Below are 18,969 nucleotides of genomic sequence, written 5' to 3' on the forward strand. Positions count from 1 at the left end.
TAGCTGTATTTCTGTCTCAACTGCTCATGTAACATCTGAAGTGTTTTATGCTTGATTTCCTACTCTGTCTACAATACCCAATCACATTCTGCACCATTCAGCTGTCTTGGCATTTGCAAGGAGCATTCCAGTTGTTCCTTACTGATCTACACCTACCAGATACAAGAGTCTAATTTTCTACTTGACCACTGTTTGCATCAGGATTAAAACTTTCTTCTCCTGTATTTACACCCCCTGATTATCTCTATGCTTCTTTTTACATATTTAACAGGTGTCTGTTGGATGCAATGTTTTCATCATATTCACTAAATGAGTGGCACTGGGAGAAAGTAAATTATAGCTTCTAGGGAGAGACCCTGCTGTTGTTCAAGAAGCAAAGGCTGTCCAGAGAAGCCCCAGGTTCAGTCCCAGTGATGATTCACAATAGCTGTCACTGCCCATGCAGAAATGTGTGCACACTCTCCTGCCTGCACTTGAAAAAATATATGACTTCTGTGTTCTCACACTATTTAAAACCTCAGTTTCTCTACGAAGAATAAGGGTTGTGAAAAAAAAAATCTGAACATTATGACAGGAATGAGCAGTGAATATGTAGGTAGGTTTTTCAAACTAGCTGTGTGTTACTTCAAAGGTTGCATCAGTTAAAATAAAATTTAACATAGCTGGTGATAAAGTTTTAAAATGGCCAGTCATTGTAGTGTAGAAGGCCAAATATTGATACCTGAATACCTGCCCATCCTGTTCTCAGAAAGAAGCAGGCATGCTATTCACTCAAGGACTGATCACAACCCAGAGTGAAAACACACACCATGTAACATTCCAATACACGAAAATGGCATTTTCCCATCTTTTCTTACACGAGTATTGTTTATTTCCCTGTTCAGAGAGAGTATTTTTATTAAAGCTGGTTATGTTCCAGAAGAGTATTGAAAAATAGTGCAAAGGCTCCACCTTTATTCCACCTGCTGGGCTGCTCCTAAAAGAATGCCCTTGTTAGCTGACAACTAAGCAGACTACTAATAAAGATCCAAGAACATCCTTCTTTATCCATTCACACACCAGATAGGTGAAAAATTAGCTCTACCAACTCCTAGTTATTATTCAAAAGGTACATTAACCGTCAACATTGAGATAACATAAAAATTAATTCTGGTTTTACGCAGCTTGTGATATTTTCTTTTAAAAAAAATGATTGTTCCATAGTCATACACCAAATTTAATGTCAAAGCTATGAATACACCCTACAGTCCCCCTGCAGCCTTTGAATAGTGCCTTCACATCTTTGCTCAAGCCAAACAAATTCTTCTACTGCTCTCCCCAAAGCCTCTGAGGTCATTTTACTTTGTGACATTTCATAAGACACCAAATGAGACAAGCAATTACTCTGGCACTGGGAATTTCAAAAGGTTTACAAAAAAAATAAATCACTCTTCAAGACACCACAGGTCTCATTCTTCCCAGAGTTAACTGTAACTTCACTCAGACTTTTTTTCTTCCTCACGTCAGAATTAGGAATAGCTTACAAAACAAAAACCACTAACAAATGAACAATGGGAAAGAAGGAACCTAACCCTTCTTTTCCCAAACCAAACACACACGGTCAGTTCTTTCAGCCACACTTATTCAAGCAACTTTAAGTGTTCTGTTCTGAAATGCAGACTTCCCACTGGTCACAGTGGTTCAAAATCAGGCCCTAAATATGCTTATTTATGTTTGATTTAAAATAGACAAGCTGTCCTCTCGCTATGTCTGCAAACCAGCTTTGCTAGCCATTGTCCAGGCCATGGGACAGTAGCCTTCAAAAGGCCACAATAAGAGGTCTTCAGTCGAGTGGTGTCATATGGTCTTCATTTAGAAGTATCATAAGAACATTACTTCTCACAGTATTTACAAATTAAAAACATATGGCTGTAACCTCTAATACTGCAAGAAATACTGCTCTTTGGGTTTGTTTTTGGCCTCAGACTTTTGAAATATGAACCAAGCAAAGGGATTTCATCCTAATGCGTGATTCAGCCCATTCTTCTTCCAAGCTCAAAGTCTGGGGGACAGCTAAAGCTGGCATTTGAAAAAAGTGATTTGCCCAGAACTATGGTAATGCACTACAGTTGGCAACTAGAGTAGCATGTATATCAAAAAGGGGTGGGGCTGGTTAAAGGCATCTACTTTCTAATAAATTTAAAAAAAAAAAAAAGGTATTATGCTGGCTTTGGTTCCTATAGAGAGTTTTATAAGTCATATATAAGCCTCTTGCATTTACTATTTAGGTTCAATCAATATGGTTATCTACCTGTCAATTTTTCTTGCTCTTTAATGCAGAAGGAGAACAGCCTTTTTTATAGCTAGCTCAGAAAGCACTAAGCAAATCAATACATGCAGCGATAACAGAATGATTTGAAACGCGTAACAGAAGCTTATCACTTTGCAGTATACTGAACCCGTCAAAATATTTTCCTAGAAGTAAAGTGAAAATAGAAGTTCTCCATTTTTTATTCCATAAGTGGAAAGTGACATAGATGTCGTAGGCCTTTTGGATTTGTTCCTAGCTTTGTATTTTCAGGAAAATTTTGTACATGAGCATTTGCTACTTTGCAGGAACATGAAGCCAATTCTGCTATGAGATTTAAAAACTGCCTTGACAATCAAAAATTATCTCAATTGCTCTTGATTCCCCATCTCTAAACCATTATTGGAAATCCATGCATTGTTCTGGGGAACTGGACATAAGGTTTTCCAGGAATGCAGCTTCTGATGTTTCCACAGACCTTAAAACCCTCTGCTTTACTCAGTGCTCCCAGTAATTTGTGCTTGAGCCCAATCTGAAAAGAACAGGCTTTCTTTTGGCTGTCACCTACTGCGTTAGTCAATTTGAAATAATTTATAAGCATCTGATTCCTAGAGGTTTAAATATACATACATGTATCAAGATTCTGGATTTTAAAGCAGCAGAGAGAGGATCAGCTGTTATTGTGGTCTCTAACATCTACTTTTTTGAAGAAATGCATAGGATTTAAATACGCAGCTCTCTTTGAGTGGTAAGTAACAATCATCTGCCATCATAGGATTTAAGTAGGTGGAATTCTGCATAATACAAAAGCTCTTTGCAATATTCCTGGCTTGCCACAATTTATCAGGTGTTAAATGCAAGTTCAAAATTAATATATACACATTGCAATGTAAGTATGCACGTAAATACATACTAAAGAGATGGGAGTTAATAGGAAGAGAACGGGAAATAAGGTTGAGGCTTTCTATCATTTTCTCTCCCAGTTTTAGCTCCAAGACCATTGCTATCATCTCTATGTCATGAGATCTGGTGGATTTCTGCATGTGCCTCAGGAACTCCCATCATGGCCCTATGATGAAGATCTGCTCCACAGCTTCTGAACCTCAGGGACTGCCAGGCCTGGGCACTACTGATTACACTGGGTTTTGCTCAAGGCACCAAACCATAAAACGTTTTACCTTCACTCTTAGAAAACAATACTGATATGAAAAAACAAGCAAAAATGTAAAAGAAATCAATAGCATCACAAAATCACAAAGAAACCCTTCCATGGCATAACTAAAAGTTTACAGAGGCTCTGCTACTTCTATTTCTCTACCAGAAATGGCCACTCGTGGTGCAGTCAGGTCTGAACTAGCTCTGTGTGGGTGAGCCAAGGTCTGGGAATCACACAGCAGCCCCCACTCAGAGGCAAGGATTAGTCCACAGGTGTGTAAGAGCTGCTGACCACCTCCTGACCCCACCTGGTGAGTCTGTGTGAACTCACTGTGAATCTCCAGGACCTCAGAAATCACTGACCCACGATCCCCTGCCCGGCAGAGACACGCCAGCAGCGAGGCATTAACAAAGCTGTCTGCACAGAGCAGCTGAAAGATGGATGGGCATCTCTGATGGCAGAATTGGGCCCAGAAAATGAGCAGAGATTCTTAGAGCAACACCTCAAGTGACACAAATTATGTTATAAAATTGATCACTTCCTTACACATGGCAGAACGTTTTCAGGGCACTCAACATCTTATTCCATTAAGCCATGATAAATGACACCATATTTCCACATCAGTCTGAGCACTTCTTTTAAATCTGCTTGTTCAAATATTTGGTTACTTATTCCCCTCTCTCTCTGTAAGATAGCAAGAACAGTCTTTTTCTTTTCCTAATGGATGCCATTATTGCAGGACCATCACCTAGGAATTTTATTTCTTTACAGAATTCCCCACCTTAAGAACAAGCAAAACTTTGAGAGAATCACTAAAAAACTTTCAGTGTGCATTCTATCTGCATACACTCAGGAACTTGAAAAAATAGACTCAGATATAGAGGAAAACCACAGAGCAAATTATGCAGAAATGCCCCCAAACTATTCTCCTATTGCTAGCTTGAAGATCACCACCAGCACGTGGAACAGTGTTAAGATGGAAACCTATGGAGTAGGAACAAAATTGTTTCAAGCAGATCACTATGGCTTGAGGTGGCTTGGGAAGGTTCATAAATTGATAAGCACCACCAAAGGATCATAAGCCTTCACATCAATTGTATAAAGATTACAACAGAGCCACTCACTGCAGTCATTCTGAAAAGGTTATGGGTTTCACAGGTGTGCACTGTCAGTTCTGATTAAGCTTAAACTAAACCAGTTATCTATAATGTTGGATTGGAAGGAGTTTTATAGCTGAACGCAAGGTAAATCAAATTCAGGATACACATCTGTGGAAAAACACAGAGGGCCAAAGTTCATAGTCCCGACACAGGCAAAAAAATCCAACTCTCCAAACTCAGGAGGAGATTTGCCTGTAAAAGATCCATCAGTCTGGCTATTGTCCACTGTTCTGTCTCAGAAAGGAAAGTTATTTTGTCACAGCTTTGGGTTTTCTTTCCCTCTTCAACTTACTATTCACTCTCAAAATGCAGACTGCTTGCAGATTATTACCTACTTTCAATTCTAAATTGCCTAGAGTTTACCATTTATCTGAACATGAAATTAATTATACACCTATACTTTTCACTACACAGGTTATAAACTAAAATAGCAACAAATTCATAATGCAATTTTTCATCTTTGCAACTAGGAATCCTTCCAAAAACAACAGTTCATATCAGAGGTTCCTAGAGCTATGCAAGAAGGATGTGGGTGAAATTCTGCATCCGAAAAACATTGTTAACAACTCAATCAATTTCATAGTTCCAAGATTTCACTCAAAAAGTAAGGAAATTAAAAATGCATTCTTAGTAGTTGACACAAATTGCAAAAGGTACAATTTATTTCCAAAAATACTTTGCATTGATTCTGCAATTTAAAGTGCTTCTATTGACTCATAGCGTTAATAGATGGCAAGAGCGAAAAAAAGTATTTGCTTTTGCAACATCATTATTTCCTTTGCATGCAATTATTTACTTGCCAAACAATGCTAGCGACAAATCGCAGCAGACTCTGAAGTCATCTACACCAGCAGATTTTTAACCCAAGGTAAAAATAAACAGAAACATCTGTAAAGTAATCTTGCAGAAAGCTACGTTTATTAACAAATACATTTTCTAATAAAACACCATCTGCAAGCAACCCTCAGCTTCCACTTGATATAAATAGGCCTTTTACTGTTTTCAGATGCAGTTCCCAGAAAATTATTCCAAGCTCTACTGCAAAACACATCAGTCTTTGTTGCTGCCTGGAATGTTAATAAATAACATCAAGTTTTTAAATAGTCAAACAAATTATTGGCTTGAAACAATTATTCCAATAGAAAAATCTGACCTTTTGCAATAAAGTAGTTTAAGAATGCATTGCTCCTCATTCCTAGGATAAAAATATTACCAAGCAGGGAAATATTTTTGGGAAAACAGAAAGCTATGAAAAACCCATCTTGCAATTCTGCTTATATGTACACTGTACACCTACCTTCCAAAGGTTACAGGCTTAGAGAAACTCAGACTAAGAGAAAAAATACACAGGGTATAAATAGTTCAATCCATATCCTTATTATACATTTTTGCTTGGAATGGACACGAATATGAACCAACTAAAATGTTCCTCACAGGACTACTGTTCTGACCAGCAATACAAAATTCAACAGCTTAAACTGTTGGTTGCAGAGACTGGGACTGAATCCCAGTATTAAGAGCTCTTCAAAATGCATAAAAGCTTCTATGGGACACATTTTCATAAGCATTATTCACAACTTAAGTCATATTAATTCCAATAAAAAGAAAAAAAGGAATTTAGCAAACTCTGCAAATAAACTCCTTACTGGCAGGACTGTTTAGTACCACTGAAATTTGAACACTGCCATTTTTCCTTAGAATTTAAAATAGCAATATGTCTATCAAACTACCTACTAACTGAGAATTCAAGAGTGAAAATTGCAGATGAACTGAGATATTAGAGTTCCCTGTCCAGAACCAGTATAGCTGGTATACATATATTACACCCATCAGAGATCTAGCCTTTTAATATTAATCATAAACAAGAAATGTTAGTATTCCAAACTGTGCTTTAAAAACTACATTAAATATTGCTACTGGGACTATCACAACAAACCACTGAAAAAAGTCATGCTCATTCCAGAAAAAGGAATACACTGTATTGTTTATTCCAGCAATGCAACTACATATTTCCAGAGAAAAATATTTAGTGAATGCAATACTCAAGCAGTACTAGAGAGAAGATATTTTAAACCACTTACTTCACTAACAGGAGGAATGTTGAGCTTTGGTACTTTGTTCTTCGAGCTAGGTGTGTTCACTTTTCCTTCCAGCAGTGCTCCAAAGGACTGATTTCCATATCCACTCTCAATCTCTATTGGGGGTTTCAGTTCAGGTGAGTCGTTGGGTACCTGGTCCTGACCATCCATAGGCCTGACATAAGCTGTAGGCTTTTGCTGGACCATGCTGTTCTTACAGTGCAGTCCTGGTGGGAAATTCTGAGTGGAAAGACCATTGTTTGCAGTTAACAAAGAAGTGGAAGGAAGTGGAGATCCAGGACCATGGCCTACAAACTCAAGCTCCGTGGGTGACTTCGAATGACTGTTTTCTTTGTAAGTGTGTTCTCCAGGTACTGACTTTGCATGAGTGTGCCTCCTCGAATGTGAAGATGTTGCCATAGCATTTGCTTCCTCAGCTCCCCCACTTTTATGCTGCTCACTCTGGCAGTTGTAGAGATCTTCATACCTGCCCTGTGACTGGTCATGAGAAGAGCTGTGCTTTGTCCGACTCTGCTGACCACTGGATTGGCTTGGTTGGGCCCCACTGGAGTTGTGACCACTGCGTGACCAGTCTGTCCTCGACTTCCTGCTGCTCTGGTGGCTGTGCAGCAAAGCAGAATTAGATGACAATGAAGAAGGTGGAGGCATTGATGTTGATGAATTGCCGCTGATCTGATGAGATGGGATCATCCTGTTCCTCGGTTCTGGGAAAAAGTTCTGTTCATTTTTGTCAATGGGTGTCTGTGGGACAGAATTCTTTGGGATTCCTACAAGGTGGCTCTGGTTGGAGTGGTTGGTTAACAGATCCTTCATCTCATCATAATTTCCCAATGTGTTCTGGACACGGTTTGCAAGGGCGTCGCCTTTATTTGTCTAAAATATATTAAAAAAAAAAAAAAGACAAGAAAAGCGTGAGTAAATTCCTGATTTACAATTTACTGCTCAGAATAGTTGTCTTAGAAGATGGCAAATGTTAGCTGTTTAATGGTGTCATGCTGACATTTAATTAAATTTCAATTACATTTTGCATATGTTATGTAAGAAAAACCTATCAATAACTGTGTTCAAAGAATCTCTTGAAACAGGCTTGCATCAGTAACACTTGTCTACTGCTTCCCATTTTCTTAAATATGCTCTCAGAGAAGTGTTTAAATTGCATCAGTTATGGATGTTAGGCACAAAATAAGCTGGGTTTATGTCAGAGATGTTGGGCTTGTACATTTCATATCGTGCAAAACACGAACGCACGATTACTGGCTACTGAGCATTTGAATTGTAATCACACAGTTGATATAAGTACGTTATTGCTCTGTCAGCCCCTTGACCCGCAGTCCTGCCATAAATAGAAGCTGGGTAGTCGTAATAGCACCAAACTCTTCACTCCAGTTTAACTTCAATTACTTTTCCATAGAAAGTAGAGTTTGACCTGAAGTATCTAATCTGAATCCAGAGAAGAAAAAGCTTCTACCACATGCTATGGTAGGTTCAACTAAAAGATCATTCAAAAATATTTTCTCATGCAACATAAACAGACATGATTGCCACATTCTTAAGCATCGGGATTCTTCTGCTGCCTGCAGGCTGGTTGTGTTTCTTAATCCTGCTTTTCTTTGATTTCCAGTAATTATTAAATAAATACTGACTCATATTTGTTTCACTGCTATTATACTTTTCCTTTTGAACCATTAAGTTTCTTTTTCCTTTTCCCTTTCACTTGTAAAAAGTTAGACAAATAAACTGGAAGCTATAATTAATACACAGCTGATTTCCTCTCTCTTCCTGTTCTAACTCACCCCACATGGATGCAAAGCAGCAGCCTTCCTACTGACCTTTCTGTTCTATTGAAGTGACCAGCAGAGAACTAAAACATCTTATTCCCCATGCTCATGGCTTTACAAGACTCAAAGGATAAAAACAAAGCTGAACTACAGTTCCTGTTCAAGCAGATGGTTCAGTTCTACAGTCTGGAATTAAATGACAAAGTTATGTCATACAGCCAACTCTACTTCTGTTTGGAGGGGTTTTTTCACTCAATAAAACAAGTAGTGCCACAGTCCAATAGCACCTTAACACCAGGCCATTAAGACAGGGAAAATCAGCAGTAGGATCTTGTGCTTGGTTAGAGAGTGTCACAGTTCTTTGGTGAGGGATCCTTCTATGCCCCTGATCCCACTTTCCTCAAGTATTAAAGAGAAGTTTGAGTGATGAAAAAATTCACGCATGGATTTCTCCTGAAATATCTACTTACATTAGACACTGTTGAACTAGTCAGAGGATGAGCAGAGTACTGAACATGCCATAAAAATGTTAAAAAAAGAAGATAATAAATGCAAATTTCCTTTTGCTCATTCTCAGGGATTGTAACATATATTAGCACTGCATTGAGGCAGTGATTTAAAAATTAACTGTTCAATGTTGTTCCCATCTCTATACATTTTGCCAGTGCTCCCAACTAATACAGTTAATGATCCCAGTTGTGGAGAACCACGAATCACTTTAATTCACTAAGTCCCTAGGTTGGTCATTTTAGTGGCAAAAATTATATTCTAGCTAAGCCAAGAATAAGCTCTTTGTATATGAGCAGTCTCCTTCAACTGAGTTGCACAATGAGCTGTTTGGGCAGCAGCCAAAACCAGGCTTTCTCTGCTCAACCCCCAAATTTAAAACAAGGAGATTCCATTGTGCTTAAGGGCCCAGCAGGAATTATGATTCGAAGTCTAAACACTTACATACTTGTTCTGTTTCCTCCCTGCCCAAACACTTTAACTCCTTATGGGATAGAACATGGGAAATAACAGTACCAAAAAAACCCCTGACCACCAACCTTCACCTCTGTGGTTCAGCTACACTTCCAGGGAGTATTTACCTTACTCTCCAGAAAGCACAAGTTAAAAAAAAAAAAAGGTACTGACAACATATTATAACTGTAACACTTCAACATCCCAGCACACTAAATGGCTCTTGTCTAGATCCTCACAGAGAAAATGTTTTAACTTGAAAGTAGATCTTTTCAATTACTTTATGTTGGAGGTACTTATTCTCTCAATGTATTTTTTTTCACATGCCACATGATGATAAATATAACTTTGCTTGATATTAATTCTATTTTATGCCTAATGTTCAGATCCTGGGGATAAAGACATTGTATAAATGTTAGATGTTATTATTATTATTATTATTCCTAGTCTTTTTCAGGGAACATTAACATATTTACTGAAAACCATGGAGATTAAATTATTTTAAACATCCTTAGTGTATTTCAGGTACACTAAAGCTCATATCCAATGGCTACTGAAGTCTCTTCAGTGGCCTGTGGACCAGACTGAAAAGCAAAAAAAACATTATTACTGGTAATTTGGCTTACGTTTAAATAAAATTAGAGCACACACAACTAAGATCAGACTTAGGCATCATATCACAGTCTGAATGAGCTCAGGAATGTAAGGCACTGTTCCATCTGCATTTAAGACATAAAGCATAACCATAATGTTTTTACTTTATTTCCACAACAAATTCAGGGCTCACACAAGAAGCACAGGATTCTTGAGAAGCCTGGATATCAGCATGAGAAACACAAAATCCAGTCATAATTTCTGCTTGCTCTTTGTTACTTCCAGACTGGGGACAATTTCTACCTTCATATGCTGGATAATTGGCTGATTTCCTAAAGAAAACCTCTGTATGTCTTATTTTTTGAACAGCATGCTGAATCATAATTTTGTTGCTATCAAGGAAATGCAGCATTTTGAGTATTTCAAGGCATAAATTATATGCCTGGTTTATGACTCATGGCTAGTAGCATTCCCCCTCATTCTAGGCTTCTGTTAATTTAGGAAATGCACATCTTCCTGCATTTGCTTCTATTTCTTTCAAAAGCTATGTATAATAGAATCCTACTGGAAGACTAATTTGCTAGCTAGCTATTGTATTATAGTTTTACAAAGAAAAGAACTAATGCACTCAAACTTATAGGCCCCATTTACAAGTGTTTTTTGAAATTTTGTGTGAAACTTGAGGTTTCATAATTCATTCACTTCCTTATGCCTCATAGTTAAACTAACCTCCATGGATTAGAAGCTGAGATCTTTTTTATGCTAAGCTTGAAAAGCATGGAGGGGCTTTACCTGAAAAAGATAAATGATTTAATATTCACCAAAGGCTTCACAATGGAAATGCTGCCCATTAGGTTCTCTTTCTCAAGTTGAACTCTTCTGAGGCAATTCCTTTGAAAAGTAACAAAAATATTCCTACTGTTTTCTTTTAAAATACTCATCTGTGAGTAATTCAAAACATTAAAAGGTATCAACAATTCAGTAGTAAAATTACAACTTCTCTCAGGAAAGCTCCAACACTGCTTTTTCAAATGTCTGTTGCTGTTACACTGCAGGCCCTTCTCTGATCCCTTCTGCAAAATCCAGCATGAACAGGTTGCACCAGGGTTTGAAGGCAGGACCTGCAACCCACTTGCATTAAAGAGCAACACAACCCTTACTGCCTGACCTTCCTAAAATAATGCTGGATGTCATCACATTGTCAAAGGTGTTGTTTTCCCACATGAGACAGTGGAGCTTCAAAAGGAGACATTTATCTTTTAACAAGCATGGAAAAATGTATTTTATACACCCACAGAAATAAGTATCTCTTTTCATCTAAGTGCACACATACATAAACTACAAAGAATCGATGTAGAAACACGCATTTGTCCAAAACTATAATGAACACCCACGTTTTATTTGACAGAGGGAAAGAAAGAGGCTGTAACAGCTAGAGCAGAGAGATGATAGACGAAGGCAGATACTCCACACATCTCATGATACACAATGGCAGTAGGCTCCATGAGAAAATCTGAGCTCCTTGCTCTTTTAATGCAACTTTTAATATCAATTTCTTAGTGCAGTCTTAGAACAGCTGCCAGTTGTTCAGTCTGAAAAAACTTCAGAAACAGCAGTGGTGGTTTGCCCTACCCTGACCCTACCTAGTCCCTCCTCTGGATACTGTTGAAGAAAATGAGGAAGGAATGATAAACAAGTAAGGACACTAGGTCTGGGAATAAAAGAAAGAAAAAGAGATGTTTCCTATTTCCTGAAACCTGCTATTCCCAACCTTCTCTTTGTCACTGGAGTCTCCATGTCAGCTCCCAGGCTCAGATCTTTCAGAAGTGTACGAGCTGCACCACGTGCTGATGCTCAGCAGCAGAGCCAGCCCAGTGAGGATGTGGAGCCTGTGCCCATCACAGGCCACAGCACTTTGCTGGGCAGTGTTTGATCTCACTCTGCTCCCACTGAGTGTGACCAGAAGAGACAAATGCAGCTCCTTGTGTGCTCAAGGCCTTGAGTCTCATGAATACAGAAACATCTGGTCATCTCAAAATAGAGAAGAAATTCAAACTGCACGTGCAGGATATTTGTTCTCACATCAGGGTCTCTTCATTTTATTTTAGAATAAATGCAAACAAACTCCTGAATTTAATTTTGCACTTACTTAAGGACAAAAATCACTACATATCCACTAAGAGTTAGATTCAGCTTTTATTAGTGCCTAGGAAACTCTACTGTGGCTGGGTCTTAGCAATGCAGAACTTAAAAAGGAAACAGTGGTTTATCACTTTGTCCCTTTTCTTCCCCTAGGTGAAGTGAAGGCAAGACCTAACTTTCCTATTTAGTTTTGCTTCTACCTGTTTTTTCAAATTTAAGACTGATTTAACTACTTTTGCATGCAATTTTCTTTTAACTTTTCTTTTTCACATTTTATAATTATAATGCTTTCTTAGGGCCATATTGTATTATATTTTGCTTAATCACATGAAGTTTACAAACTTCTCTGCCAAGTAGGTGAAAAAGCAACTTAAAAAAATTTGCCTAGAAAGACTACCAGGATAATTTTTGCCTTTTTAGTTATTCAGTTTTTGAAAAGAAACCACATACTCTGTGTACCCTTGGTGCAAATACGCACCCACTAAATAGATCTAAAATCAGATCTTGTCATTCTTATTATACAATAGATATTGGTGATATATTATTTTAGTTCTTGCCACAAAATTTTGCAGTGTTTTTGCATACTGGTCTTCCTCCTGAAATCCAAATAACCACTCACATTAGTATGATAGAATTATCCATACAATATTTACAATAATATTGGGTAGCTACATGGACTAGTAATGTTCCATAGGATTAATTCAGGATGGTATCACCCACCAAATATCTGTCACAGGTAAGGGATCTCAGCCTTGGGTAGGGGAGGAATCTTTACCCCTGAGAGGCATCCCTGCTCAAGCAGAGGGTCACCTGGGGTGCAGTGCAGCTGCACTTCAGGGAGGGATCAAACTGGGCTCATCCTGGTGGTGATATTTACAGGGTAAAGTAGTTGGCTGCTAATTAAATAGACGAGACAGATGTCTTCACTTTAGCTCTGATATCTGGCTCTGTACTTTGGTTATCTTCCACTTCAGGGTTTCAAAACCATCTTTTGAAATGTTTGTCAAGATACCTTCACTGTCTTGAACATGAGCCAGGGGCTTTCCAGCTGGCAAATCCATGCCAAGAAAGAAAGGCCTGTTGCTCCTCAGCCAGCCTGAACCAAAGTGCAGCCAGGAGTCAAGTGCCTCTATCACACTTTCGTGGTCTATAATTATTAGACACCATGTGATAATAATGGCAGTCTTTTCTCCTCCTTTTTGGGTGATTTTCAAAGAGCCCTCATCCTCCCTTACAGCTGCTAACAATGTAAAATGGAAAGATGAAGTGGTGGCCTTTCAATGGATGTCACTGATTGGGAGGAGAAAGAGATATGGAAATTTACATTCTGATGAATTCTTTAGGGAATGTCTTACTGAAAATCAAAGCAGCAGAAATCATAAAGGGGGACATCCCTTGGTGATGAAAATCTCAGGCAGCAATGCTCCTTAGAGAGAATAAGACTTGTAACAAAAGTCCCTTTCATATCCTTGTTATGCTCCCCAAAGATTCAGTCTCCCAAAAGACTTCTTTGGATGGTTATGATTGCACAAGAAAGATTATGGACTCATTATTTATAGAGAGGACATTGGTTTTAAAAACCCAGATATATTTTCTTCCTAAAAATGAAAGAGTTATTGTAAGCTTTGTAGGTACAAACCACTTGTAGAAATACCAGCTGCACATACTTCTACTGCAGGACTTTGCTGTGTGTAAAGAGAAAGAAATCTTGAACTGGACTGTAACCAAAACTCCTGATTCTGCCAATGCAACCTGGGCAGCACATCCAGTTTGCTCTGCTGCCATATGCTGATTTGGATTATCAGTGTATTCGAGAGTGGAAGTACCAAAGCAGATGCAATACTTCCATTTCTTAGAGGTGATGAGAAGCTTTATTTGTATTTGTGGAACACATTCTGAAAATTCAAAATGTAACAATGTAATTTACCTTGTAGGGTTCCCCAAAGAGGTTAAAACCTGAAGCAAAGAGATCTTCATCTTGCTGGACTTCCTGGTTTCTTCTCTCCCATTCCTTCCGCTTAAGTGCACTCCGGTCTTGCTCATAGTGACTGGAGAAAGACAAAATGACAACACATTATTTTCTCCATCATTTTGTTACATGTTTATTACTATCAGTAACAGCAAAATATCAGAAACAGTGCAATTCTTGAGGACAATTCTGAAAGAAACAGTCACTGAATAATTTTCCCAAATTTAAATCTGGAATCATAAAACTACACAAAATTGGGCAGTTGGGCAGTCAGTACACTTCTAAAATGGAAAGTGTTTTAATGAAACAATGAAAATATTGCTTATCAATTCACAGAATATTATGCAGAAGAATAAAATACATTCTGACATCCTTGTACTAGCAGCCTGTAAACACACGTGCACCTGCACACGAACGCACACACGTGTGCCCACAAAGCATGGGTCTGTGCAGGGAAAGCAAACATGAAGGCAAGGAAGCACAGCAACATCTACAAATCCATTACACTGAACATCCACCCCAAAGCTCCAGTTCAGCCTCGTGTGATTTAGACCACCTAATTCTGTCCCACTTCTTGTTAAAATTTATGTATGGCTTCATTGTAGATGTCAAAGAGGGGTTAAGAAGTGTTTTGTAGAAGCAGGCTGCCGGAAAAGATTTTAGGATAGTTGAATCCAGGATCAGATAATTCTACACACAAACACAGAAAAGGATCTAGCAGCTCGGTGTAGCAATGGTGAGTGGCACTTATCTGTGTGTCAGCTTGCTTTGTGCACCTGCCAGACCGAGATGACAGGCTGAGAGACCACATTCACTTCTCCCCTGAATAACACTGAAGTACTTTGGTCTCTTGGCTCTGCAAACTACCTCCTGCTCCTCTGAGGGAAGAGATATAATTAAAACCCTGAAGGAGAGGGAAAAATAGCAAAGGAAAGAGGAAAGGAAAAGATGCATACTTCAACTTGCACTGACAACCTCTCATGTGACAAGCATTAAGGGACACTTCTGTGCTTTCAAGCTGCATTTGATTTGTTATGAGGCTTTTGGCTCTGCTTTGTGTCAGTTAATTAGCTCCCGAATTCCAGATGACAATTTGAATAGCAGATTCGGTGCATGCCCTGATGTTATCTGCAGTAAGCACAATCTCCCTGCTAGATCCTGGCCGTGCATGCACACATCCACACACAGCCTGTATGTACAGATGCTTACACACAAACACACATATTCCAGCTGTAACAAAGAACAGTTAATTCTCCTATCTCTGGCGAGAATGAATGAAATCTCCATAGAGCTCCACTGCACTTGGAAGATAACCAAATATCTACAACTTTTGCCTTTTTAGCTCAGCATGATATTGTATTGAAAGCTTCACACCGAGAGATATAATGAGGAATGAACTGCACAGTGATGAGGCTTTAACAGTGTATAAAGTCACTGATTTCTGAGTGAAACCACAATTACTAATTTGAAGCACCAGCTAATTAAAACCACAGCTATGTATTTAGCCTCTTGTTATACCTACTGCAGTTTATAATTATGAGGACCTCTTTATCTACTCAATTAAAGTTCTTATGATTCAGGCAGGTTGTGTTTGAACCTGCAAGCCCTGTGGAGAGCACAGGAAAGCATATGTCTGTTGCCTGATGACTCCATGTAGCCTTACACTTATACACTTGTTTTTATACAGGCAAGGAAAGAAAAGAAGAAAGACATGCCACAATGAGATTTCTAAATAAAAAATATGAATTAATAATTGGTTTAAGCAATTCAAGACCACTCAGGCTTGGATTGAATAAGGCTTGATTATGGCTTGTAAACTGAATGCAAAGCCACCTACATAGGCTGAGCTGAATGACTGCCATCCACGTTTTCCTTCTAAGAATTAGGAAGCTGAAAATATGCCCTGTTTTGTTTTATTTAATTTAATTGTTTATAACACCTCCTGATGTACCGACATCACTAACACCAAGAGCAAACTCCAGAACACTGTTATAGCCAATGCTGTATTTTTGCAGAAGGTAGAATACTGTTTGCTGGTCTCCTGAGGGAGACAGAAGGGAAATTGTTGTAAGGACAGTCACTTTTCTATTCTACACATGACCACATTGCTAATGTGACCCTGTAAATCACAAGCAACCTGTTCACTAATAGGTAATGGGGGGAATTCTTTTCAAATCCTACACCAAGATTATTATCCACAAATATGGGAGTAAGTGAATGCAAACTGTTTCCCAAACTGGTACCCAAAGATTAGGCCAAGGCTGATTCCATCTCTGCCCACAGCTTTGCTGGAGTAGGGGGTGGGGTTAGCCCAGAAATAATCCAGCTCAGGAGCAGTAGGAACACACTATATTTATCCCTCTCATGGGGGAATCTTTCCAGAGATTTCTCTGGCAGTTTGACCCATAGACTGTGTGACTCTTCAGCAAGATCAGGTCATGGTGAAGTTCTAAGCCCAGTCTCACAGATGTAGTCTAAGCAAGATTTTATATCCTGCATAAGCAATGTTTGCTATGGAAGCACTCCCATCCCAGGATTGCCAGCATTCACTTCAGAAAGAATTATTCATGAAAGTTAGAGCTGCATTTTACAGCTTCCCAGTGGCTTCCTCGGCCTGGGGTTTCAGGGTGAAATCCTGGGCACATTCAAATCAAACAATCTGGCCACTGAAGACAGAGATCAGAGAGTACAGCACACAACACATCTCACCCCTCATGTGAGGTTACAGCATTTTGTTATCTAAAAGCCAGCTCAGGTCACAAGCATGCAAAGTATTTAGGAAACCAAGTGAGGCATTATACCATATCCTATCAGAGAAAAAGCAGAAAAGATCCTAAGACTGCTAAGATATGCTTTATGACACATTACAAAACCACAAATTCAAAAACTATGAAAACAGCACTGGCATAATTCAAAGTGGCATAATCACTTTAAAAGACATTAACTTAAGCTAACACAGTGTTTAGCATGTTAACATTAAAAGTTTGAAAATACAGTACTTTCCAACACAACACAGTGAAGTATTTCTCTTTTATTGTGTTTAGGAAAGATTTCTATTTCAGGCACCCAAGAAGTGAGTACAAAGGCACACCTCAAGCTCTAGTCCCCAACAATGTTTACAAACTACAAAACTGTGAGAATACATGTTACAACACAAGCAAAACCTTAAGCAAATTGTTACCTCTGCTTCAATCCAAATTGTACTCTCATATACTCTCTTATGAGAACAAAAAAAAAAAAAGAATAAAATTAAAGCTGTGTTTTGAACTTCCTACTAGCAGCCTTAAGTGTACAAAGGATCTGTGCAAAAGGAAGTGGTTGTTCATCCTGTCAAGACCATTACTTGGTTTATTTCTCTGCAAATGTACTCTTGCTATGACAGTGCTTGACACGGAGCTGATTGCGGCTACAGGAAGTCAAATATTGTAAGATCATACACAGATTAGGATAACAACTTATTTGGGTTCTGTGTAATTCAAAGAGGGATGCTGATTAGACCTTAAGGCTGCAGTGCACTGAGAACTTAGTGGGATGCTCTCCAGAAATTCTTAATGCAGACACAATGCAATCTCTGGGACTTATGTTTAATTTTTAGCTTAACTAATGTTCTGTGAAATACAGATATGTGGTTAGTGGTGAAGGTGTCAGTGAAAACTATAGTCAGATACTGTGAGGAACATCAGAGTTCAGTCTGTCTCACTTGTATGAGAAATACTTCATGACTCCTCTAAAGCCAGGAGAGCAGGATATCACAATAAAGACTTTCATAAACATTTTATAAAAGAGATACAGAAGAAAACAGCTGTAGGCCACAATATTCACTATATCCAAGAGGGCAGCTCCCTAGACACAACTACTACATGACAATGCAGCTTAAATATGTGAGCTCTATTGTTTTGTTACCACTTATTAGATTAATAATTGAATTTGAATGGGGAAGCTTGTACATAAATCTGAGAAGATCTGGGGTGGTGAGCAGTAAGAATAGTACAAGAGCACAGGAGACCACCAACCTACAAATTACCAGTGTGGTGGATATGGCACAAAGAATAGCAACTACAACTGCAATGTTGTTTTGGTATGCTAACACTGGGGCAAAATGCATTTTGAATAACAGCCCTGGATATTTCATGCTTTGCAATCAGAGCAGCACACACCCATTTGCCATTCTTCTCAGCTACAGGCACAGTGTGGGGACAGAGTGAGATGCTGCCCTGTGACAAGCCAGGTGCTCAGCCTGTGTGAGTCTGCAGGGTGTCAGCAAGGACAGCAGAGCTGCAGCTTCACCCCTCTGCAGCCCACGATGGCTGTAGGACAATCCAGCCCTGTCCCTGGAGAACAGAGGAGAGGAGGAGGTGGCTGAGGCAGAAGGAGGTTATATCAAGGCAAAAGATAACAGACATACACATAGGTTTTGGACTGGAAGCTAAAAATGTGGATCTGGAGATAAGAGATGAAAGTCAGATGAGCTCTGGCTACAAAAAGGAGAACTGAAAGGAGAATAAAATTTGGGGCACTGGAAAGTACAGTGCAGTCATCTCTGGTGAAAGTGAGAGGATGTGGTGCAAAGGATCTGGAGGAAAAAGAAAAACCTTTTAGGACAGACTGCAACAAAGTAAGAGGTTACAGGGAAGAGTTAAAGGAAAGCTGATGAAATGAGACCAACAGCTAAAGGCTGAGCCCTAGCGTTTGGGGTTTATTTTCAAAGTTGTGCTAACTAAAGCCACAGAAGTCTCCCAAAGTGCAGAAGACTGGGAAAGAGCCTGAAAGACTGGAGAAGGAGCAGAAGAAAGAAGTCAGACCAGACAAGTTTGAAGGAGTAGT

At 38.9% G+C, this 18,969-nt stretch overlaps 1 protein-coding gene across 4 annotated transcripts in view; it reads right to left on the reverse strand.

Moving 5' to 3' along the window:
- AFF2 (ALF transcription elongation factor 2) overlaps positions 1-18,969 on the reverse strand; it is a 323,604-nt gene that overhangs the window by 224,450 nt on the left and 80,185 nt on the right. For all 4 annotated transcript variants that reach the window (XM_064426942.1, XM_064426944.1, XM_064426941.1 and 1 more), the window contains exons 2-3: positions 14,104-14,224; positions 6,685-7,575 (exon numbers count right to left, since the gene is read on the reverse strand). In XM_064426942.1, coding sequence (XP_064283012.1) covers positions 6,685-7,575; positions 14,104-14,224 — 1,012 coding nt within the window. The remainder of the gene's footprint in view (positions 1-6,684; positions 7,576-14,103; positions 14,225-18,969) is intronic.

This window comes from Passer domesticus, chromosome 7 (genome assembly GCF_036417665.1).
Source record: "Passer domesticus isolate bPasDom1 chromosome 7, bPasDom1.hap1, whole genome shotgun sequence".
Classification (NCBI taxonomy): domain Eukaryota; kingdom Metazoa; phylum Chordata; class Aves; order Passeriformes; family Passeridae; genus Passer; species Passer domesticus.